The sequence below is a fragment of the Salvelinus namaycush genome, chromosome 12 (assembly GCF_016432855.1).
Source record: "Salvelinus namaycush isolate Seneca chromosome 12, SaNama_1.0, whole genome shotgun sequence".
In the NCBI taxonomy this organism is placed as follows: Eukaryota; Metazoa; Chordata; class Actinopteri; order Salmoniformes; family Salmonidae; genus Salvelinus; species Salvelinus namaycush.
In genome coordinates this window covers 45,708,740-45,734,421 of record NC_052318.1, presented here as the reverse complement: position 1 = coordinate 45,734,421, position 25,682 = coordinate 45,708,740, and the positions used below count along the sequence as shown (strand labels likewise).

Here is a 25,682-nt window from a genome sequence, read left to right as displayed (position 1 = left end):
CCGGTCGAACATCTCTGGAGATGAAAATAGCTGTGTAGTGACGCTCCCCATCCAACCTGACAGAGCTTGAGAGGATCTGCAGAGAATAACGGGATAAACTCCCCACATACAGGTGTGCCAAGCTTGTAGAATCATTCTCAAGAAGACTTGAGGCTGTAATCGCTGCCAAAGGTACTTCAACAAAGTACTGAGTCTGAATCCTTTTGTAAATGTGATATTTTCAATAAATTTGCAAAAATGTCTAAAAACCTTTGTCATTATGGGGTATTGTGTGTAGATAAGGGGGGACAATTTAATAAATTTTAGAATAAGGCTGTAACGTAACAAAATGTGGAAAAAGTCAAGGGGTCTGAATACTTTCCGAATGCACTGTATTTCAGGAGGTATAGCAGCATCTTTTCAGCTTAGTAGACATTATCCATGTTTCTCACTGTCACATTTGCATTAAAGATAACCTTACAGGACACTGTATATATACTGAGGTAAATAATGATTCTGGATTTGCAATGGTTACTTGAAGGGACTGCATCCCATAATAATAGGCCACACCCAACGACCAACCACTAAAATGACCAAAGGGGTAGAATAGATGAATTTGAAGCCCCAGCCATTGTCCTCTCCATGACCCTGTGACCAGTCTGGATACCGCGGTGATGATGACCTTGTATCAACAGATGACCCTGCACCCCGAAGCTCCAAGACTGGGCTTGGATGGACCGCCTGTCCCCATCATTCTATATAGGCTTGGCCAGCGTGGCTGCCAGTAATGGAGCCACAGATGGAAGGACAGACATCTCAACATGCCTTCTTGTAGATTATTGATGCCCTGGCACTAATATTAGTTTCCTCCATCTGTTTCATCTAGATGAAGTTTTTAGATCGACATGGACAATGACAAGATGAAAGATTGAATTCTTCCGATTTCTCCTGTCCAATTTGACCCTACACCGTCTCGTGTTCTAGAACGTCAGAGACGGTCGCTAGCCTGGCATGTATTGTTTTATCCAATGCATCCTGCCACTCTGTTACTTTCCTGCTCGCAGGCCAGCCTCATCTGAAATGTCAATGTGGGGTAGACAGTACATGCACAACATGGCTATGTTTGTTATAGAGCACGGTGCTGCCAGCCCCACATGAAGAAATACTATAGGTAACTATAGTATAAATACTGTAGTATTACAGTGTTTATGCGGACATTACTGTAGTATTTATTCATTTTTTTGTTTAGGATATGACTAGTAAACTGTAGTATTCACTATACACTGAGTGGACAAACATTAGGAACACCTGCTCTTTCCATGACATTGACTGACCAGGTGAATCCAGGTGGAAGCTATGATCCCTTATTGATGTCACTTGTTAAATCCACTCCAGTCAGTGTAGATGAAGGGGAGGAGATAAGTTAAAGAAGGATTTTTAAGCCTTGAGACAATTCAAATCAAAGGTTATTTGTCACATACACATGGTTAGCAGATGTTAATGCGAGTGTAGCGAAATGCTTGTGCTTCTAGTTCCGACAATGCAGTAATAACCAACGAGTAATTTAACCTAACAATTTCACAACTACCTTATACACACAAGTGTAAAGGGATGAAGAATATGTACATACAAATATATGAATGAATGATGGTACAGAACGGCATAGGCAAGATGCAGTAGATGGTATAGAGTACAGTATATACATATGAGATGAGTAATGTAGGGTACGGTACGTAAACATAAAAGTGGCATTGTTTAAAGTGGCTAGTGATACATGTATTACATAAAGATGGCAAGATGCAGTAGATGGTATAGAGTACAGTATATACATATGAGATGAGTAATGTAGGGTATGTAAACATTATATGAAGTGGCATTGTTTAAAGTGGCTAGTGATACATTTTTTACATCAATCTTTCCATTATTAAAGTGCTGTAGTTGAGTCAGTATGTTGGCAGCAGCCACTCAATGTTAGTGGTGGCTGTTTAACAGTCTGATGGCCTTGAGATAGAAGCTGTTTTTCAGTCTCTCGGTCCCTGCTTTGATGCACCTGTACTGACCTCGCCTTCTGGATGGTAGCGGGGTGAACAGGCAGTGGCTCGGGTGGTTGTTGTCCTTGATGATCTTTATGGCCTTCCTGTGACATCGGGTGGTGTAGGTGTCCTGGAGGGCAGGTAGTTTGCCCCCGGTGATGAGTTGAGACATGGATTGTGTATTTGTGCCATTCAGAGAGTGAATGGGCAAGACAAAATATTTAAATGTCTTTGAACAGGGTATGGTAGTAGGTGCCAGGCGCACCGGTTTGAGTGTGTCAAGAACTGCAACGCTGCTGTTTTTTTAACGCTCAACACTAGATATAGTATTTACTCTAGTGTTTTGGTTTATTTTCTTAGACATTGAAGTGGGGACTTTTTGTTTGTTTTTTCCTACATTTTTTCCTACGTTTTTTCCTCTGTTCAATCAAAATCAAAAGCAATAGTCAAGTTCAATATTAAGTTTAAAATCAATCAACAGTCAAAAATAAACATCAAATCAATTCTAACACATTAAACCGCCTAACAAACATTCTAACACATTAAACCGTCCACATCACCAACAAACTAACATGGTCCAAGCACACCAAGACAGTCGTGAAGAGGGCATGACAAAACCTATTCCCAGAAGACTGAAAACATTTGGCATGGGTCCTCAGATCCTCAAAAGGTTCTACAGCTGCACCATCGAGAGCATCCTGACTGGTTGCATCACTGCCTGGTATGGCAACTGCTCGATCTCCGACCGCAAGGCACTACAGAGGGTAGTGCGAACGGCCTAGTACATCACTGAGGCCAAGCTTCCTGCCATCCAGGACCTCTATACCAGGCGGTGTCAGAGGAAGGCCCTAAAAATTGTCGAAGACTCCAGCCACCCTACTCTCTGTTGTTATCATCTATGCGTTGTCACTTTAATAACTCTACCTACATGTACATATTACCTCAACTAACCGGTGCCCCCACACATTGACTCTGTACCGGTACCCCCCTGTATATAGTCTCGCTATTGTTATTTTACTGCTGCTCTTTAATTACTTGTTACTTTTATTTCTTATTCTTATCCGTATTTTTTTAAACTGCATTGTTGGTAAGTAAGCATTTCACTGTAAGGTCTGTATTCGGCTCATGTGACTAATACAATTTGATTTGAAATCAACACAACAAAGGTTACTGTCATCCCAGAAGGAAAAAGCAATGGATCACCATATAAAAGCAACAACAAAAAACTTCAAAGCAAAATAAGGAAATCAGTAAGATAAATATTGCTTTCACTGTTCGTATTTCTGTGTTTCTCTTCAAAGTCTGTTGAGGAATGAATCTTGTATGAGTTTGGTCTGGTGGTGTGGTTGACGGTGTGTCTGTGTCCTTCTGTCGGGGGAGGGGATGGGGTCTGGGCTGGCAGTGGCTCGATGGAGGTGGCAGTTGTGGTGTCTGCTCCTGTGTCCAGGGTTGTTGCTGGGACTGGAACTGGGAACCGGGGATTGGTGCAGGTGCTGGGTCGGGATCTGGGTCTGTAGAGGGGAGGAAGGACAACCTGAGGAGCAAGCAGGCACACAAGGGAGCAAGACCATAAGGTATGGGCTGGCACTTCCCTTAGGCCCTCTCTCTCCTTAAGGAAAACCACTGGACATATACTAAAAGAGCACATTTCCCATAAGCTGTAGTAAGTAAGTAAAGAGACTTGGGGCTTGTAGGGATAGCTCAGAGCTTCCACCCCTCTTCTCAGTGTGTCTGTCTAGTCAAGGGTGAGATTTGCCAAGGGACAAGGGGGCTTGATTTTAATTAAAACAAACTTCATTGTATAATGTAAAGAAGAAAAATATAGATTAAAAAAAGGGAGGGGGTTGGGTAGGGGATACAGACCGATTTCAGGTAAGGGTTTAGTTTTAGGGTGTAGGGTTGGGAATAAGAAGGGGTTCGGGGAGGGATTCTTCTTTATTAGAAGAAGAAAAAAACATTGGGGATGGGAACTTGCTCTTCAGGTTGCTGGGAGGACCTGGTGCTTTATGATTGTGAGTAGTTGGTTGAAAGGATTACACACAGGTCTTCTCCAGAGCAGCAACACACTGGGCACATGGCGGTTCGGATCGCAGGTAAGTCGTTTGGGAAGTATAGGTATTCCTGTTTTTGTTTTTATAATAGGTCACTGCAAGTAAGTATACATGTTTTAAATGGCTGTAGGGAACACTATATGGTCTATACTCGGGATATAGGTTTCTCACTCATGGATGGCACATATTGGGATATAGGTTTCTCACTCATGGATGGCACGTATTGGGATATGGGGGATGGGAATGACCGGGGTATTTGCAAATGAAAACTTGGGCATATCAATACAGTGTGTAGTGTAGCCTTCTACAGTTTATCCACAGAATTCAATATTAAGAACTACCTACAGTACACATGATCGAGGGATATTACAGTGTGTAGTATACAGTAGTATTCTACAACATTATATAGTAAGTCAGGGCTCCAGACTAACCTTTTCCCCTGCTGAAAGGTTTTGATGGCACCAGCCAATGAGTTGGACCCAAAGTTTTGCCAAGGCATCACACAATAGGAAAAAATGATCTTATAAAATCATTCACATAGCAAATCAGCAGGAATGCACAATTCAACATATGTTTATGTGCAACCTAAACCAGATTGTCATGAATTTTGGATTGACTGGTAGACTGTTGTTGCTGTATCAAAATAGGACTCCAGGATTTCACCCTTGCAGTTCCTCAGCGGGGTCAGTTCCTCTCTGCTTTCCTCATGTCAAAATAAAAGTCCCCCACAAGTTCTTGCTTTTTTTTGTTGCAGGTAAGCAGAGAGGAAGTAGGTCTATAACAGACCCATGTTTGGAAAGCCTGTTTAAATGACATTCTATTAGATGTTTTTTCTCAATTTCCCCCATGCATAAGGACCAACCCTTTTAGCGTTGCTAAAAGCAGCTAGCTTCTTGGTAGCTAGTAATGAGGTTGGGAACTTTTCTGGGCTAGCTAGCGCCAACTTCATAAAATTGCTAAGGGGCTAGTAGTATGACAGAGGAACAACTATCAAGGCCAGACCCAAATTCAGACACAGGAGGCAAATGGTTGGAGTCTTACAATGTTTATTAATCCAAAGGGGTAGGCAAGAGAATGGTCGTGGACAGGAAAAAAGGTCAAAACCAGATCAAAGTCTAGGAGGTACAGAGTGGCAGACAGGCTCGTGGTTAAGGCAGGCAGAATGGTCAGGCAGGCGGGTACAAAGTCCAGAAACAGGCAAGGGTCAAAACCAGGAGGACTCGAAAAAGGAAAATGCAAAAAGCAGGAGAACAGAAAAACCGCTGGTTGACTTGGAAACATACAAGACGAACTGGCACAGAGAGACAGGAAACACAGGGATAAATACACTGGGGAAAAAATAAGCGACACCTGGAGTGGGTGGAGACAATCACAAGGACAGGTGAAACAGATCAGGACGTGACAAACAAAGTTTGTGGCCTGCTGGAGGTCATTTTGCAGGGCTCTGGCAGTGCTCCTCCTTGCACAAAGGCGGAGGTAGCGGTCCTGCTGCTGGGTTGTTGCCCTCCTACGGCCTCCTCCACGTCTCCTGATGTACTGGCCTGTCTCCTGGTAGCGCCTCCATGCTCTGGACACTATGCTGACAGACACAGCAAACCTTCTTGCCACAGCTCGCATTGATGTGCCATCCTGGATGAGCTGCACTACCTGAGTCACTTGTGTGGGTTGTAGACTCCGTCTCATGCTACCACTAGAGTGAAAGCACCGCCAGCATTCAAAAGTGACCAAAACATCAGCCAGGAAGCATAGGAACTGAGAAGTGGTCTGTGGTCACCACCTGCAGAACCACTCCTTTATTGGGGGTGTCTTGCTAATTGCCTATAATTTCCACCTTTTGTCTATTCCATTTGCACAACAGCATGTGAAATTTATTGTCAATCAGTGTTGCTTCCTAAGTGGACAGTTTGATTTCACAGAAGTGTGATTGACTTGGAGTTACATTGTGTTGTTTAAGTGTTCCCTTTATTTTTTTGAGCAGTGTATATAAAACACAGGAGAATCACATTTTTGACTGCACTCAGCCTTTACAGGTTTACAGATCCCTGATATTTGCAGCCTCATTCCTCTTGCCTCAGCCCCCACCTCCTACATCAACTGATCCGCTGTATTATTCCGGGATAAGTGATTACTTTTTGAGACGTTGTTGAGGATTTACAATTCATTACCACTGTGGAAGAGCAAAGCAGAGAGGGGATCAAGGAGATGCACTGATGTGACACCTGGTCTTATAGACTGCTGAGACTGATGAGATCAAGGGTGTATCTCTCTCAAAGGGTTACATCCTGACCCCTGGAAGCTTGTGAGCGTTATGGCTCAGAGAAGTTCTTTCTCTCGGATAACAATCTGAAGAGCTTTTGAGCAGCCTCATTCCACCTTCTCAGGTTCTCTTTCGATGACCAACATACTCAAAGCTAGAGGTACAGTAGTATTGTTTACACTGAAATGCAGTTCTACTTGACAGCCAGAAGAGATAGTCAGTCTATTTCAAGTGTATTGTCTTGCTTTCTGTTTTGATGGGGGACGCGCTGGCATCAGATTCCACATGGTCAATAGATAAGCAGTGTGTCTCTGTATGGGGAAAGTGAGATGCCCCGTGAGATGGGACAGTATCATGGCACTTCAGACAGAAGATGCCTCTTTCGACAACCACAGGAAGAAATGGCCCATTCAAATAAAAGCCTTGGGCCCCAGATCTTCATGCATGCAGCTATTTTTATATTTACAGGAACATAAGTGTAACATTATCTGACTGTGAAAAGTATGATTAATCCAAGTGTGCAGGTTGTGACTAATTAGGGACTTAGCCACTCAACAGAACACCTTGTATTCCGTCATGACTCACGGCTCATGGTAAAAATACACTCTCTGTGCATTAGTGCAATAGTGTGCTTTCTTCATGGAATAGAAACAATTTGGGGTTTTCGTCTAATCACATTAGTCTATTAACCGTAGCCTACCCTTGTTGGTTAATACAACTACACTGAACAAAAATATAAACGCAACATGTAAAGTGTTTGTCCCATGTTTCATGAGCTGAAATAAAATGTGTTTACATTCCTGTTAGTGAGCATTTCTCCTTTGCAAAGATAATCCATCCACCTGACAGGTGTAGCATATCGCGAAGATGATTAAACAGCATGATCATTACACAGGTGCACCTTGTGCTGGGGACAATAAAAGTGCACACAACACAATGCCACAGATGTCTCAAGTTTTGAGGGAGCGTGCAATTAGCATGTTGACTGCAGGAATGTCCACCAGAGCTGTTGCCAGAGAATTTAATGTTAATGTCTCTACCATAAGCTGCTTCCAACGTTGTTTTAGAGAATTTGGCAGCACGTCCAACCGGTCTCACAACCGCAGACCACATGTAACCACGCCAGCCCAGGACCTCCACATCTGGCTTCTTCACCTGCGGGATCGTCTGAGACCAACCACCCGGACAGCTGATGAAACTGTGGGTTTGCACAACCGTAGAATTTCTGCACAAACTGTAAGAAACCGTCTCAGGGAAGCACATGTACATGCTCGTCGTCCTCACTAGGGTCTCGACCTGACTTCAGTGGGCAAATGCTCAACTTCGACGGCCACTGGGACCCTGGTGAAGTGTGCTCTTCATGGATGAATCCTGGTATCAACTGTACCGGGCAGACGGCAGACAGAGTGTATGGCGTTGTGTGGGCGAACAGTTTGCTGATGTCAACATTGTCAACATCAAAATCCTCACCCCTACCTTTATTTTAAGGTATCTGTGACCAACAGATGCACATCTGTATTCCCAGTCATGTGAAATCCATAGATTAGGGCCTAACGAATTTATTTAAATTGACTGATTTCCTTATAGTGAATGAACTGTAACTCAATAAAATATTTGAAAGTGTTGCATGTTGTGTTTATATTGTGGTTCAGTGTATTTTAGAGTAATGCCCTGTTCTTTGCGTAGCATGGTATTCAATTAAAACGAAGACAACTGCCAAGGGGACAGTGAGATAAATAAAGAGTTGGCGTTGAGCCGCCTGGGGCCGTTTTGTCGATAGATAGCCTGGTACTCTTTTGGAAGTGTATAGCTACAGATGTATGATTTTAATTTGAGCCAGTTTGCTACAACAGTAAAATAATCCTAAAGCAACAGGAAATGTGAATTATGAGTATTAGAATCAGGCCTAATGGACATTTGTTGTACTGGTTACATTTTTCGTTAGGGCAAATCAAGTCTGACATTTTAAAGTGAATATTACAAACTTTAGAAGCATTTTTAAACCTTGAATACACTATCAATTTGCATTTCCTTCTGTGCAGGAACATTCTCAGCACCAAAAGACTGATCAAATTAAGAGCCTACATCTGTAGAGCTGCAAGCGAGAGCAGAAGAAACTGAAATCTGCAGGCGACTGATATTTATTGCCCATGTTTGCACTGACAAGGTGTGAGTGGGAGATCCAGAAAAATTCTCCCCCGGCCCCTTGAAATTACTCGTCCAGCGCCACCAACTCAGCAAGTGCTACCATGGTAGTTGAGAGCAGCAACTTAAATTTTAGCACCGAGGACAGCTCCGGGACGAACCTCAGCGCTAATGACAGTGTCCGCGACACTCTCATGTCCAGGGAGCAGTCCGAACTCGGCAGGACAGGGCATACAGTGGTAGCCGTGTTTCTCGGTGTCATTTTCCTGTTGGGATTCCTCAGCAACTTATTCGTCCTTCTCGTCTTTGCGCGGTTTCAGGTGCTGAGGACACCCATCAACCTCATCCTGCTCAACATCAGTGTGAGCGACATGCTGGTGTGTATCTTCGGAACTCCCTTTAGTTTTGCCGCGAGCCTCTATGGCAGATGGCTCATCGGAGCCCACGGGTGCAAATGGTACGGTTTCGCCAACTCGCTTTTCGGTGAGTTGACTTGGTGATCTATACGCTTCCTATCCTATTCATACTGGTAACGTTTCAGAGAGACTGGAATCCGAGGGAGAAAAGTACGTCATCTCATGTTTCAACAGGTCCCCTCACGCCATGCTCTCTGCCCTGTGTGAGAGATGCTACATGTAGTCTTGAATGTGATGGATGATGAATTAACATAACAGTAAATAAGCAACGAACAGTTTTGATCTTCGAGACACACTACAGTCAGTTTGACTGGTAAAGAGACATACTGTATTTTGAGTCAAGTGTTCCCGAGTCAAACCAGTCTTTCTTGATACATGTTTGTCTTTTTTTGTTATGTAGGTCTAAGTTTACACTGTATTTTGTCCATAGCTCAACAATATACCAACTAACCATTAGAATCATACCTACATCATATTTAGCTGACTGGATTTTTTTTGCCACAGCGGAAATGATCAACATTGTACTCCTGTGCACGCCCTGCATGCCTTTCATACACCAAGTGGAGTAACCTGGGCTTGCTCAGGACTTAAAATGCTGACATCTGGAGACAGAGTGTAATTTATATGACAGGTTTTAGAGTGCAAGGGTATGAGTTAAGGATTGCAATGTGAAAACATTTACTTCCTCTATGCTCAAGCATGTGAATGTGTGTGCCACATGCATTGCAATGGCCAATTGGTAATGTACTCCATGTAGACATTCTGGACAGTGTATTGCATAACCTTTACGTTTGAATGTAGCATTATGCTCACCAAAGCTACAATTCTACCTCCATCCATTTCTCTGTGCAGGCATCGTTTCTCTAGTATCCCTGGCAATCCTCTCCTACGAGCGCTACTCCACGATATTGTGTTACACAAAGGCTGACCCGTCTGACTACAAGAAGGCCTGGCTGGCCATCGCGGGCGCCTGGCTCTACTCCTTGGTGTGGACGGTGCCACCTTTCTTTGGCTGGAGCAGCTACGGTCCAGAGGGGCCAGGCACCACGTGCTCAGTGCAGTGGCACCAGCGCTCTTCTAGGAACATCTCCTATGTTACCTGCCTCTTCATCTTCTGCCTCCTGCTTCCCCTGCTACTCATGATGTTCTGCTATGGGAAGATCCTCTTTGCCATCCGCGGGGTGAGTCAGTGTTGTTGGTTTACGCTGTACGCATTATATTGATCATGGTGAGAATTTTGATGATGATGGTGGGCGTGCTTGCATGTGAAAATGACAATGGCCACAATGACAATCATGTCAAGGTTGATTATGTCTCTTCGACTGTTTGTCACACAAACAACGTCGTTGGTGTGCTGAAGGAGTTTTCAAATAGCTTTGCCCCGAGTAAACATCTTCACCTCTCTCTGATGGCAGCATCTGTCTCTCAAAAAGCATATTTCATCTCCCTCTCCAGAGAGCCATCAATCTGCCACGGGCCCTGTCCTAGACCGCTCCCAAAAGACTGCTCAGAGTGCTTCAGCTTGCTGCCTGACATGTGTAGAAAACTGATTACGATCAAGGCAGCACAAATACATTTAAAAAAACGGTCCTTGAATTGCAGCACTTCCACTCTATTTCCTATCATGTCTCTGATGTGTCACTGAAGGGAATTTTTTGCAAACCTCCTAATGTGTTTTGTTAATAAATAAAAAAGATAAACTACTAAATCTTTAGGACTGTGTGATCTCTAGGACTGTGTGATCTTTAGGACTGTGTGATCTTTAGGGCTGTGTGATCTTTAGGACTGTGTGATCTTTAGGACTGTGTGCTCTTTAGGACTGTGTGATCTCTAGGACTGTGTGATCTTTAGGACTGTGTGCTCTTTAGGGCTGTGTGATCTTTAGGGCTGTGTGATCTTTAGGACTGTGTGCTCTTTAGGACTGTGTGCTCTTTAGGACTGTGTGCTCTTTAGGACTGTGTGATCTTTAGGACTGTGTGATCTTTAGGACTGTGTGATCTTTAGGACTGTGTGCTCTTTAGGGCTGTGTGATCTTTAGGACTGTGTGATCTTTAGGACTGTGTGATCTTAAGGACTGTGTGATCACAGCAGAATGAATAGATTCCACATGTTATGGTGAAATATTAAAGACAGAGAAAATTATTGAAAAAGCAGGAAGTGGAAATGTCGCAATGTTTGTATAGCAGACCTTAGTTAAATATATTAGCAAGAAATCCTTGAACCACACGTTCAGTCCAATGAAACCATTTATCATGTTGGGACAGCTGTGAAAATCTAGTGGCCAACATCATTAATGCTCAGTTCTGCCAGCTTGCAGTCCTCACTCTGAAAGCGAGGCAAGCTTGCTAGTCCACCTTTCCACTAGTGCAATAGTGAGACATTTGGGACATAAACAAATGAAAACATAAAGGATGCTTGACTCACACATTTTTGTGGAAAATATATAGAAGATGAGTAAAAGCGGTTGTGGCAATGACACCGTCTGTCTTTCCTCCAGGGGGAAAAATATGCCTAGAGAGGTCAGGTTTACAACAGCCTGTCAGCCTTAACTCAAATATGGCTCATCCACAACACGGTGCCTTTTGAGGTGGTGTCCTTCGCCTTGTGGCGGAAGGTTGGGCGGGAGACGGGGAGAGCTGAGGTTGATTGAGATCGCTGCTGACGCAACCTGTCTGAAAGTCGTCCGTCTTGGTGGCCAGAGCTCGTATAGGTCTCATGAATGAATCACCTGTTACTGCTATCGTCATATTCTTCCTCCTCGGACGAGGAGAGGCGAGACGGATCGGACCAATACGCAGAGTGGTTAGTGTTCATAATGATTTATTTTAACGAAACTGAATACTGAATTACAAAACAAATAAACGAAGTGCATAAACCGATACAGTACCGTGTGGTGCAACAGACACGGAAACAAACACCCACAAAACACACGTGAAACCCAGGCTGCCTAAGTATGATTCTCAATCAGGGACAACGATTGACAGCTGTCTCTGATTGAGAATCATACCCGGCCGAACACAAACATCCCAACATAGAAAATCAAACATAGACAAACCCACCCAACTCACGCCCTGACCAACTAAATAAATACAAGAAAAAGGAAAACAGGTCAGGAACGTGACATCACCCCAGGGATTATTTTGAATCCAGATTGAATGTGTCTATCATTGGTCACTAATGACGACAACCTGTGGTACCGCTGGCTTCCTTGTTTTTACTCCACATGTCACACAGAGGGACCATGGACAAGACAACATCAGAAGTGTTTTGTAGAAGACTGACTGCCATAAGAGTACATTCTGATGGTAACCAGAATTACTCAAGGCCCTTCTGAAACCAAGCGCACGGAGGAGCACTCACATTGCCTGTCCTATATCCTAACATAAACGTATAAGTCTTTGTTCACTCTCCTTTCATTCAGATAGATATTCCCTGTGGCCATTTAGGAACACGTTTTCTTGGTGTTGGGCCACAAATGCATGCCGCTTGGGTATGATTTTGAGCACCAGTTTTGCTACACTTATACACTGTATACCTACTGTGGTTTTATGCATTAGGCAGTCTTCACTACAGCTTGACTTTCTCAGCAAGTCCGTAGGACTCAATAATGACTGCGCTGCAGGTGGCTGACAAGTTGGAATGACAGCAGAAATTGACACGAGGTTGTTGATTTACACCCCCATTGTGTTTGATTTCCTTTGTCAGGTGTCAAGGCTTGTTCCACTCCAGTGTGCCGTATATTTGTTGTGGTTCGACTATTAAGATGAGAGATGACTTTTCATTCATGTAAACAAGTTGAGATTTATTTTAGCCAGATTTCTCTGTTTCGGACACGTTTTCTTATTTGGGGAAAAACGCGACAACTTTAGTTACTGGGTAGTCTACATCTGCGTTGCTAAATTGTAATTGATGGGGGGTAATATTGCTCCACATCCATCAACAAGAAGTTATCTCCACCCCACTATTCTCATCATTACCTATTGTTTACCATGCAGGGAGAACTATTAGTTACATGCAGCATATCAAATTATTCATGGATTTCATGGGGAACACTTGTGCAGAAAATCATTAGAGGTCATGACATCATCGTTTCTTAAGTGGGCAAACAGAATATGTATAGACTTCAAGGAGTAGATCAATGATCATATAGTTTTACTGCACAACGGGGACTGATGCGCATCTCAGAATCAGTGTTGTTTTCTATCATTTAACCATTCGATTTCAGGACTCGAGTCTATCCCATGGGGATTTGACCATCACTTTTTAGCCATTATTAACCATGACCTCTAGCTTCTATGCCTGTTTTTCTAGGTTAAAGCTCACACCCTATGACTGTCTGTGTAATGGTTATATGATTTCCCCGCGTAAACATGAAATAAGCGTGTTTTATGTGTTCATTCCCTGATATACTGAAATCACGAGGCAGCCTTTACACTGCTGTCACTATAACCTAAACCTGACCACTGAGAATGTTAATGACCCGATGGTAGTGAGGCTTTGGTACAGGGTTTTGTAAGTAACTTGAATAAAATGTGTTATCTCCTCAGGTAGCCAAAATCAACCAGTCGTCTGCACAGCGGCGGGAGACCCATGTGTTGGTGATGGTTGTCTCCATGGTGTCCTGCTACCTGCTGTGCTGGATGCCCTACGGGGTGGTGGCTCTGTTGGCCACCTTCGGCCAGGTTGGCCTGGTCAGCCCCACCACAAGCATTGTCCCCTCCATCCTTGCCAAAAGTAGCACCTTTCTCAACCCTGTCATATATGGGCTTTTAAATAACCAGGTAACGGCTTATCAACGGGACACTGGCCATTGTTCTACTTCTCAGTGATTTGATATGGAAATGGGGGAAACCTTTTACGTCAGTACTCCGTTATTACACAGTGGATGCATTGATGATGTCATGTGTGCCAGTTCTACAGGTGCTTCCTGGCCTTCATGAGCTGTGGGTCAGAGCCAGCAGACAGCCACACCCTCCACACCCTGCCCAGCAGCCGAGTGGTTGGCCCTAATGGCAACTCTCCAGCCCCAGAGGTGCCTGGTACACGCGAGCCTCTGGACGGCAGTGGGACCTCCTCGAAGACTCAGACATGTGGCCAGCAGAGAGAGAAACCTGACCTGGTCCTGGTTGTGCACTACACCCCTTGAGGAACAGAGGTATTCTGGGCAGTGGAGAAAGAGCCCACTCCCCTGCTCATATGAGCCAAAACACATGGTGCCCCACACTGCAAAATATGATATGATAGAGGAAGTTATCTATTCTGCTGCAAACTGGAGATACATAAGTATCTATCTTTTCGTTAGATGGTGTTATTTGTCACCTGGATGTGTAAATGCTCTGTCATTTATATCGCAGCAACCTTTTCCTTCACCCTGCGGTTGAATGTGTGCTGTTCAGCCACAAGGTGGCAGCCTGCTGTAACATTGACGTATGTTGGAGTCTGTAGAGATAAAAACATTCATGCGTTTTAGTAAACCCAGCCCCCCACATACCACCAGATGTAAGATCTCCTGTATATAATCTTTGTACCAAGCGGTCGGTGAGTTGATGTGTCTGCAGAACTTGATGGCAGTGTTTCCGATGTAGATTATGAGATGACAACCCATTGTTCATCATGGGTTCTCTCACATGTAACTAGAACCCGGATGCCTTGTTGTGTACGCATGTTCAAACACAGTAACATTCACAACGCTCCCGGTATTCATGTTGAGAATCACCATTCTTTTACAAGATGGTTGTCACATTATTAAGAGGCTCTGATAGGGGGCTCCTAACCTTTTCTTTATCTATGAACATTGTTACACTTTGACATTGGGTTATCATTGATGTAGTGACTTGTTTAATAAAGATGTTTTACAAAGATCGTGTGTAAAGGAAGATTCAGTGTTATTTGGACCGTCACCCTGCTGAAAGGCTGCCCGCTACATCTCCTTTTCACCACTAGATGGCACTATGAGCCCGAATGGGCTTTTATCACTTCAATGAACCACACCTCACAATGGAATGCCACGAGCAGAGGTAAACCACTTCTAAGATCATGGCTAGAAGGGTTTCAGCTTTTGTCAGAATTGACTTCTCGTAGCATGTTTAGGAGAACTTACGCAGCAGGTTAGGAGAATAAACGTGGCAGGTTAGGAAAGGGTTAGGGTTAGCTAAAATGCCAAAAAGAAAAGATACATCTAAAGATCAATTTGACAAAAGCTGGAATCCCATCTAGACATGACCCACTTCAAACCCATGTGATTCATGATGTATCCGCCCTCCTTTTTATGTGGCAGTCCTGTGAAGTTGATTCTTCCTCTTCTTTCTGCATACAGCTACTGTACGAGGGGGCTTATAATATAGCAATAGCTCATCTATCTGTCCAAAATGACCCAGATGTGAAGATAGGAAAGTGGACAAAAATAGGGACCAAAGCAAATGTCTGTAGAGGGAGGGGACCATGATGGAGGGGGGAGAGAGTCATAGACTGGGCCAGTGCTCTGAGCCCAGCAGGTGGTCAGGGGTAGATGTGTACCCTACTAGCCCGGAGGCTTGGTCTGGCACTGAGAGGAGAGACTGTTGAAAATAAGTTTAAAAGTCATGAAGGGGAGTAGACACAAATGCATGCACGCACACACAGAGAGGGGGAAAAAATACTTTGGAATCAGAAAAGCGGAGCAACATTTTTGATGAATGATGAGGACCTATAATGTTTAACAAATAGTTTAATTTTCTGTTTCTCACCAGTCTCCAGATAATCAACTAATTATCTGAACGGTTTTATAGTCAAAACCGTTGATTATGAATGGTTTTGTGAATGGTAGGTCTCTAACTTCCCTTCCCTCCTCGTCAGCCTCAACTGTAGATGGAATTTCATATTTGTTCATCAGTTTCTCCTCTTCCAAATGTTCCAAAGAGGTGGAAGATTCATTTTTGTTCAGTTGAGTGAGTATGAGAGATGAGAGAAGAGCCAGTAGGAGGTCTTAGTCTGTGACTGGTTAGGCCCCTCGCCTCCTCCTCCTCCCCTGGCTGTTTCCATGGTTGCAGGGTCAGGGGCCCCCCTCCTGCTGGGCCCTGATCCAAGACAGGCCAGCACCTCAGCAGGGGCGCAATTACTGCAGGCTCGAGCCTGTCACCACAACCTTCACCACCACCACCACCATGGCTGACCGCTCCTCTCCTATGACAGGAGTCTCCTCAGAACAGTGCCGTGGAGGTCAATGAGTATGGTGAAGAGGAAGCAGGAGAACAGGGAAGATGAAGATATGGGGGAATTTTGGAAAAAAAAAAAAATCGAAATCAAATATGTGGCAAGCATGATTACTCAATCGCTTGGGAAATTGCGGTGATATTACTGAGTACACATTTGATACTTGTGAGGTTGTCCCCCAAAACGCAGAACCGACAGGAAGTCTGTTGACATTGGCACAGCCAGGCTATCCTTTAGAAATCAACACGACTAGACCCCCTCAACGATGACACAAACACTTGCGTGACAAAGGGCCCTTGGAAACTGCTTATATCGGTTGATCCTCTTAGAACGTAGTGCGAGCTAAGCCAGCAGATCTTGACGAATAGAGATGAAGGGTAGGTTGAGGAGGTGCGTAAGGGTTGTGTGCCCGTTCAAGGCCAACAGTAAAATAAACACTTGCAATAGATAATACATGAACGGCGCAGTGCATTGATTTAAATATGGGTTCTCTCTGCTCCCGTGCTCATCGTCAAAATGGCATTCATTATAATAATCTGATAAGGGATATCCAGGTATTTCAACACAATGTCTTCATTTTCTAAGCAGACGATATCTCATAGGCTATATTGAGAGCAGATTAGTGTATGGATCTACACAATGCACAGCATCATGATAAATAAACAGGGAAAGGAGAATTAAAGTAGTACCAATTTATTGGCCATTTGGGATACACTGCACGGATGGAATCCTTTCCAACAAATCAACGAGCCATAAATTAAAGGCCACCATTTTTTTTTAAAGGTCAGATTTATGTAATTTATTTTATTGTTCCTGATATTTATTAAACTTTTGCCTTGTTCTATGGTAGTTTACATTTAGCTTTCATTTAATGTTTGAATTCCAGCGGGGAAAACAACAGATGCCTACTTGAGTCTGAATCTGATGCTAGTTTGACGAACTGAACAACATACTAGGCCTATACCAGATTGTTTAAATTGCTTGTTTAAAATCTTTCCCTTGATGTTCAACTGAATACTTTCAGATTATTTTGTGTCTTGTGGGCAGTAATGGGTTGTCAACTTTAGCATTGTCCTCAAATACTGGATCTTGGGAATCATTTAGCAAAAGGTAGGTTACGACTCCAAACTCTAAAAAATAAACGCCTAAACATCTATACAAATGGATCTTATCTAAGTTAGACTCAACATCGTATAAAATGCCCATAAACATATTTCTTATTAAAGTTTTGACTGAAGTTGCATGCCTCTTATGAATGTGATAGAAATATAATTTGTATTTGATTGATTTATATCCGTAAAATGTATACACCAACATTATAATACGTTCCAACAAAAATACAATTAAATAAATGATATTATAAACGGTATATTTTAAGATAGAGAAATGAAGCCATTCATTTTTATGTTGTTCTTTTCTAAAGGCGACATGGAATGTCGACCACAGTAGACCTATCTTTTTCTGTCTTAAAACGGATTCTGACAAAAGAGCTAAAATAGGCTAGCGCTAGCCTATTAACATGCAAATGAGCCTATACTGTTCTTCAACTCTATCTATTAATACATTTCCTCGGTCATCTGCTTTCCTTCTTTCTTTTTATACTATAGGCCTATTTGGCTTTTGCTTCTTCATTTCGTATATTTTTGTGTCTTTCATCGTGTATTCATTTATTTGTCTATTTGTCAGTAGCCTAGAGGCTTATATAGAGGCCTGCCTATTCATTTAAAGGCTTTGTGTGGGTCACATTTTCATCTGTTATACAGTCAATGTGTAGTCTATTCCAAGGATAAGACTTTTCCAAACATTTGGGAGGGAGGATACAGAATAGAAATTACTCCAAAATTACAACATTTTATGATGGCGCCTTTAAAGCGTAACACTAAGGCAATGCATAGGCCTATACCCTGTGTTTTCTGTAACTTTGTTGAAAACTTGGCAAACGTAGGCCGATAGGCCTGTGTTCCTAATTTTATTGACGTTTTAGTGTTTACACTTGGACAGTTAACCCTTTCAAACGTACCATTCAACCAAATTGGTTGAGAGATCCTCTTTGAATATTGACTTATGACGCTTGACCAGCAGCATGGATGTTTTTGTCGAGTCTTCGATGGTCGAGGATGTAGGTCTACACGGAGCTGGTGGCGTGGACGACTCATATCCAGAAGTTCCCGTTGGGGAGTTCTCCGAGGTTTGAGATTTGTGAACCTGCGAAGTGAGAACATTTATTGTACATTTGATCATTTAAAACTTTATTTTTTTGATTGATCCAATTGATTGAAAAAAATGCCTATGTAGTCCTTCCGTTGTGTTTGTAATGTTTTGTGTGTGTTTAAAAAAAACATTGAAATATTGCAGAAACGTGATTTCTAGGTCATATAGGCCTACAGGTAACTGCCAAAATAACGGAAACACTTCAGTAAATGAGGGATAAAATGTATATTGAAAGCAGTTGCTTCCACACAGGTGTGGTTCCTGAGTTAATTAAGCAATTAACGTCCCATCATGCTTAGGGTCATGTATAAAAATGCTGGGCAGGCCATTACTTTGGATAGCCCTCATAGGATGACAATGCTCCCATCCATAAGACAGGAGCGGTCACAATGGTTTGATGAGCATGAAAACGATGTAAACCATATGCCACGGCGGTCTCAGTCACCAGATCTTAACCCAATTGAACACTTATGGGAGATTATGGAGCGGTGCCTGAGACAGCGTTTTCCACCACAATCAACAAAACACAAAATTATGGAATTTATCGTGGAAGAATGGTGTCGCAACCCCCAGACACTCTATGCCAAGGTTAATTGAAGCTGTTCTGTCTCCTGATGGCCTAACGCCCTATTGACACTCTATGTTGGTGTTTCCTTTATTTTGGCATTTACCGGTACATTTGCATTCATTCTCCAGAAAAAATGGCTTACCTTCGAGTGTTTCCTCAGAGAGCTGGGATGAGTGTAGGCCTTGTCGCACAGCTTGCAGATGTATGGCTTGTCTGAGGTATGAACGTGCGTGTGTTTTTTTCTGTCGCTGCTATTTGCGAACCGCCTGTCGCAGCCTTCGAATTCGCATTTGAAGGGCTTCTCACCTGCCAAAGAAAATATGTAGCCTAATTTTAGGGTTCAGAAGTTCAGAAATTGTAATGCGTTGTAGGTCAAAGTTGCAGTTGGATAGGCCTATTGACTGGTAATTGGCCAAAGTTGGACCCATAGCAGTCTTAAACAAAGAGCATTGTAACTTCAACCAAGTTCAAATAAAACATTACATATTGCGTGTTAGGCCGGTTGGTTTTATAGCATGTATGGCAGGCTCATTACCCGTATGAATCCTCTTATGTATTTTCAAATTTTCCGACCTGGCAAACATTTTCCCACAGCCATGAAAGGGACAATTGAATGGCTTTTCTCCAGTGTGTACACGAATGTGATTGACTAGTTTATACTTCGCTTTAAAAGATTTGCCTTCTCTCGGACAATCCTCCCAAAAGCAAGTATGCAGACTCTGGTCTGGACCGCCGACGTGATCCATGGAGACGTGCGTAACCAGCTCGGACGTACAGCAAAACATCTTGCCGCACGTTTTTTGGAGTTGATTCGTCTGATTCGCATCTATCCATTTACAAGTGACATCCTGCTTAGAGTGCTGTCGCATGTATCGAAAGAAAGCACCGTGACCAGTCTGTGTTGTCACTCTCATACCCATGTCCACATTGTGACCAAAGTGTCGCTGGGTATCACTGAAATGCGGGTGCGGGCCCGAGACAGGTTGATGCGGATCTGCTCCCACGTATATGTCTCCCTGTGTACCCAAATGCGCCCTGCTATTCGCCATGTATCCATTTGGGGATGCGCTCTGTTCACCTATAGACGAAAATAGAGTGTGCGCTCGGTTTTCAGAGATCCTTGGGGGAATTCGCACACTTGCTGTAGCGGTGCGGCTGAAAAGTCCGTGCGGAGTATCTCTTGCTGCGGAATCGACAATGTCTGGAGTGCGATAGGTAAACGTAAAATTCCTGGAATCGATAGCTCTGTATCCATGTGAACCGATGTGGCCTCCGTAGTGGCTTCCTAGCGCAGCTGCGTATCCAGAGACTTGGGGAACAAACTGGGACTTCTGTGCGGGGGCAATGTCTTGACACGCGGCAATGAGATTGAAGGCTGCGAAGTGAGAGGTCTCTCCATACGGGCTGATCCCTAACCGAAGGTCGTTGTCCCCCGGTTCATGTTGTCTTGGTATTCCAACGCCCCCGACACCAAGCGCGGAGAATTGCGCACCACCGTTAACTAGCTTGGTCATTGAAGCGCAGAAGATGGAAAACAAATAAAGCAATACGGAAACCTTTTACAGCCTCATAACAGCCAAATGGTCTCCAACATGGCCATACTGCGCGAAAATCGTATGTATGCTTCCATTCTGTTAAATGTTGGCCAACCCACAAAATCGCTTGAAATCAAGGTTTTCAGAGGGCACAAAGTGAGAGGGGGTCAAACTCCTAACACTTTCGATTACGTAGGCTATAGTAGCCTAAATGTATTTGGTCGAATCAAGTCAATCACTCCACCCAAATACGACAACAGCAGCACCCATACAGTAACCAATGACATCCAAGATAACCTCTTGGCACGTGATTTTTCACACAGTGAATGAATTGACAAGCTATTTCCTCATTGCAAACTGGTAGCCTGCATGTCCTCCAAAGCGTCCGTAGTAACACCAAACCCGTCAAGCTGTCCTATTTCTTGTCTATCAAAAAGTGTACCTTTATTCCCATGTCTTCCATGACTCTGCTTCGCGTCATTGCTATACGCTCGACACTAATTACCATCACTACCTGCAATGATGCTGCTGCTGCTGCTTTAGATCGGCAATGTTTGGAATTTCAGTATTGGGTAATTCAACCAAACCCGCACTGTAGTATTTACACCGTAAACTTCTCACGTGTTACCGAACAGGTCTTTAAAGCCCATGCCCATGAAAATGCCTCCAAATAAAAATTACATTTGTGCAGGTTGCAAAATGATTACATTGAACCAAAATATAAACGCAACATGCAACAATTTCAAAGATTTGACTGAGTAACAGTTCATATAAGGAAACCAGTCAATTGAAATAAATTCATTAGGCTCTAATCTATGGGTTTGACATGACTGGGAATAAAGATATGCATCTGTTGGTCACAAATACCTTTAAAAAACAGTAAGGGTTTGATTCAAAAAAACAGTCAGTATCTGGTATGACGCAAAGAGTTGATCAGGCTGATTGTGGAATGTTGTCCCACTCCTCTTCAAAGTCTGTGCAAAGTTGCTGGATATTGGCGGGACCTGGATCACACTTTCGTACACGTCGATCCAGAGCATCCCAAACATCATCAGTGGGTGACATGTCTGGTGATTATGCAGACCATGGAAGAACTGGGCCATTTTCAGCTTCCAGGAATTGTGTACAGATCCTTGCGACATGGAGCCGTGCATTATCATGCTGAAACATGAGCTGACTGACGGCAGCGGATGAATGGCACCACAATGGGCCTCAGGATCTCGTCACGCTATCTCTGTGCATTCAAATTGCCATCCATAAAATGCAATTGTGTTCATTGTCCGTAGCTTATGCCTGCCCATACCATAACCCCACCTCCACCATGGGACACTCTGTTCACAACGTTGACAAGGGGCCATGCAGGCTACCTTGCGACATGGGGCTGTGCACTATCATGCTGAAACATGAGGTGATGGCGGCGGATGAATGGCACCACAATGGGCCTCATGATCTCGTCACGCTATCTCTGTGCATTCAAATTGCCATCCATAAAATGCAATTGTGTTCATTGTCCGTAGCTTATGTCTGCCCATACCAACACCCCACCTCCACCATGGGGCACTCTGTTCACAACGTTGACATCAGCAAACCGCTCTCCCACACAACGCTATACAAGCTGTCTGCCATCTGCCCAGTACAGTTGAAACGGAATTCATGCGTGAAGAGCACACTTCTCCAGCGTACCAGTGACCATCGAAGGTGAACATTTGCCCACTGAAGTCAGTTACGACACCGAACAGCAGTCAGGTCAAGACCCTGGCGAGGACGACGAGCACGCGCATGAGCTTCCCTGATACGGTTTCTGACAGTTTGTGTGGAGGTCCTGGGCTGGCGTGGGCACATGTGGTCTGCTGTTGTGAGTCCGGTTGGACGTAATGCCACAAATTCTCTAAAACGACATTGGAGGCTTCTTATAGTAAAAAAATGAACATTTGATTCACTGACAGCAGCTCTGGTGGACATTCCTGCAGTCAGCATGCCAATTGCATGCTCCCTCAAAACTTGAGACATCTGTGGCATTGTGTTGTGTAACAAAACTGCACATTGATATGCCACACCTGTCAAGTGGATGGATTATCTTGGCAAAGGAGAAATGCTCACTAACAGGAATGTAAACAAATTTGTGCACAAAATATGAGAGAAATAAGCTTTTTGTGCGTGTGGAACATTTCAGGGATCTTTTATTTCAGCTCACGAAACCAACACTTTACGTGTTGCGTTTATATTTTTGTTCACTGTACATAAAAATATCTGGGTCATTTGATCCTGTCCGGCCCCATGCATGTTTGAAAATAAAAGTAGTGTATTTGAAACAACTGATATTTTGCTACAGAATTCATAATACCACAAGTAGCCTGTCAATTGTGTAAATATGTGTTATTTCCTGAATTTATAGGCAGGCCCCAATAGACGAATATGTCCGAAAAACCGAGATAATTGCTAGCTTAGGCTACTGTTTAACACACAGGAAACATTTCAGTGTATTTATGCAACAATGTTATTGAATATTTTATCACCAATCACTTACACGTCATTTGAAAGGGCTGTTTATGTGCGCATAGGCCTAAAAATTGGGAGATTTCAGGGAGGTTTTATGTAGCCTAAGGTTTAGACTATATTTGTTTATCCCAAGAATCACTTCTGCTTCAGAGCAATTGAGCAATTTCATCCAGTTTTGCTGCCACGTGTAGGTTATAGTGGTAGGCTATAGTGGTAGGTTATAGTGGTAGGTTATAGTGGTAGGTTATAGTGGTAGGCTATAACACTGTGACCAGACAGTTAAAAATTCAAACAAACAAAATTAAAATATGGTTAGCTGAATGACTATAGTTGCTATAAAAAAATGTTTTGCTGTTCTATTGGCCTATTATCATAGTTTTTACCTACATAAAGTTCAATATCAACCTGAACCACAATTTCAATAAATATAGCCTAAGAATAGACAACATTACGATTTGCATTGGTGTATGTGTGATTAATTCAAGGCTTTTAAAAGCTAGAATCCTTAGTTGCTACATCCATTTTTTGACTTATAAATTAATGATATATACCCATTGATTCTTGAGGAATATACTGTCTGGTCCATAATTATGGGCACCCTTGATAAAGATAAGCAAAAATACTACACAATAAATAATACACACTGAGCTATATTGCATTGCATGCTATTTTTTGTGTGAAAATTAGAGTACCCGTTTAAAGTTTGGGTAAACCTACTCATTCAAGGGTTTTTCTTAATTTTTTACTATTTTCTACGTTGTAGAATAACAGTGAAGACATCAAAACTATGAAATAACACATATGGAATCATGTAGTAACCAAAAAAAAGTGTTAAACAAATCTAAATATATTTTTTATTTGAGATTCTTCAAAGTAGCCACCCTTTGCCTTGATGACTGCTTTGCACACTCTTGGCATTCTCTCAACCAGCTTCATGAGGTATTCACCTGGAATGCATTTCAATTAACAGGTGTGCCTTCTTATAAGTTAATATGTGAAATGTATTTCCTTCTTAATGTGTTTGAGACAATCAGTTGTGTTGTGACAAGGTAGGGGTGGTATACAGAAGATAGCCATATTTAGTAAAATACCAAGTCTGTATTATGGCAAGAACAGAAACGACAATCCATCATTAATTTAAGACATGAAGGTCAGTCAATGCGGAAAATGTCAAGAACTTTGGATGTTTCTTCAAGTTCAGTCGCAAAAACCATCAAGCGCTATGATGAAACTGGCTCTCATGAGGACCGCCACAGGAAAGGAAGACCCAGAGTTACCTCTGCTGCAGAGGATAAGTTAATTCGAATTACCAGCCTCAGAAATTGCAGCCCAAATAAATGCTTCACAGAGGTCAAGTAACAGACACATCTCAACATCAACTGTTCAGAGGAGACTGAGTGAATCAGGCCTTCATGGTCGATTTGCTGCAAAAAAACACTACTAAAGGACAACAATAATAAAATAGAGACTTGCTTTGGCCAAGAAACACGAGCAATGGACATTAGAACAGTGGAAATCTGTCCTTTGGTTTGATGAGTCCAAATTTAGGTTCCAACCGCTGTGTCTTTGTTAGACGCAGAGTAGGTGAACTGATGATCTCTGCATGTGTAGTCCCCACCGTGAAGCGTGGAGAAGGAGGTTTGATGGTGCTTTGCTGGTGACACTGTCAGTGATTTATTTAGAATTCAAGGCACACTTAACCAGCATGGCTACCACAGCATTCTGCAGCGATACACCATCCCATCTGGTTTTGGCTTAGTGGACTATCATTTGTTTCTCAACAGGACAATGACCCAACACACCTCCAGGCTGTGAAAGGGCTATTTGACCAAGAAGGAGAGTGATGGAGTTCTGCATCAGATGACCTGGCCTCCATAATCACCCGACCTCAACCCAATTGAGATGGTTTGGGATGAGTTGGACCACAGAGTGAAGGAAAAGCAGCCAACAAGGGCTCAGCATATGTGGGAACCCCTTCAAGACTGTTGGAAAAGCATTCCAGGGGAAGCTGGTTGAGAGAATGCCAAGAGTGTGCAAAGCTGTCATCAAGGCAAAGGGTGGCTACTTTGAAGAATCTCAAATAAAAAATATATTTTGATTTGTTTAACACTTTTTTGGTCACTACATGATTCCATGTGTTATTTCATCGTTTTGATGTCTTCACTATTATTCTACAATGTAGAAAATAGTAAAAATAAAGAAAAACCCTTCAATGAGTAGGTGTGTCCAAACTTTTGACTGGTACTGAATATTATTTTATACTAATACAATTGCTCAGAAAAAGAGACATTGTTTAATAATAACTTTAAAAGATAAGGGTCCAAATTATTTGACACCCCTGTTTTCAGTTCTACTCCATCACCCTCCCCTTCTGAGGATAATGGCACTGAGCCTTTTTCTAAAATGTTCTATGAGATTGGAGAACACGTTGGGAGGGATCTTAGACCGTTCCTCCATACAGAATCTTTCCAGATCCTTGATATCCTTCATCTGTTCTTATGGACTGCCCTCTTCAATTCAAACCATAGGTATTCAATGGGGTTCATGTCCGGAGACTGAGATGGCCAATGCAAAATGTTTATTTGTATGGTCAATGAACCATTTCTTTGTGGATTTTGATGTGTGCTTGGGGTTATTGTCTTGCTGGAAGATCCACTTGAAGCCAAGTGACAGTCTCCTGGCAACCAGGTTTTTGACTATAATAACATCAAAGATCCATCACAATATTTTATCGTAGGTATGAGGTACTTTTCTGCATATGCTTCTGTTTTTCAATACCAAACCCACCACTGGTATC

At 42.9% G+C, this 25,682-nt stretch overlaps 2 protein-coding genes across 2 annotated transcripts; one reads left to right on the top strand and one right to left on the bottom strand.

Annotated features, from left to right (window-relative positions):
• Positions 1 to 8,569: 8,569 nt before the first annotated feature.
• LOC120057595 (pinopsin-like) lies at positions 8,570 to 14,027 on the top strand. Its single transcript, XM_039006168.1, has 4 exons — positions 8,570 to 8,948; positions 9,734 to 10,062; positions 13,429 to 13,662; positions 13,794 to 14,027. Exons 1-4 carry the CDS (start codon positions 8,570 to 8,572, stop codon positions 14,025 to 14,027), a joined length of 1,176 nt encoding a protein of 391 aa, XP_038862096.1.
• A 1,374-nt stretch (positions 14,028 to 15,401) lies between these two features.
• On the bottom strand, positions 15,402 to 20,365 carry LOC120057594 (zinc finger protein ZIC 3-like). The gene is made up of 4 exons (XM_039006167.1): positions 19,387 to 20,365; positions 18,994 to 19,157; positions 18,093 to 18,277; positions 15,402 to 15,438 (listed from the first exon to the last, which is right to left on the bottom strand). The coding sequence occupies exons 1-4, from the start codon at positions 20,363 to 20,365 to the stop codon at positions 15,402 to 15,404; spliced, it is 1,365 nt and encodes a 454-aa protein (XP_038862095.1).
• Positions 20,366 to 25,682: the final 5,317 nt, after the last annotated feature.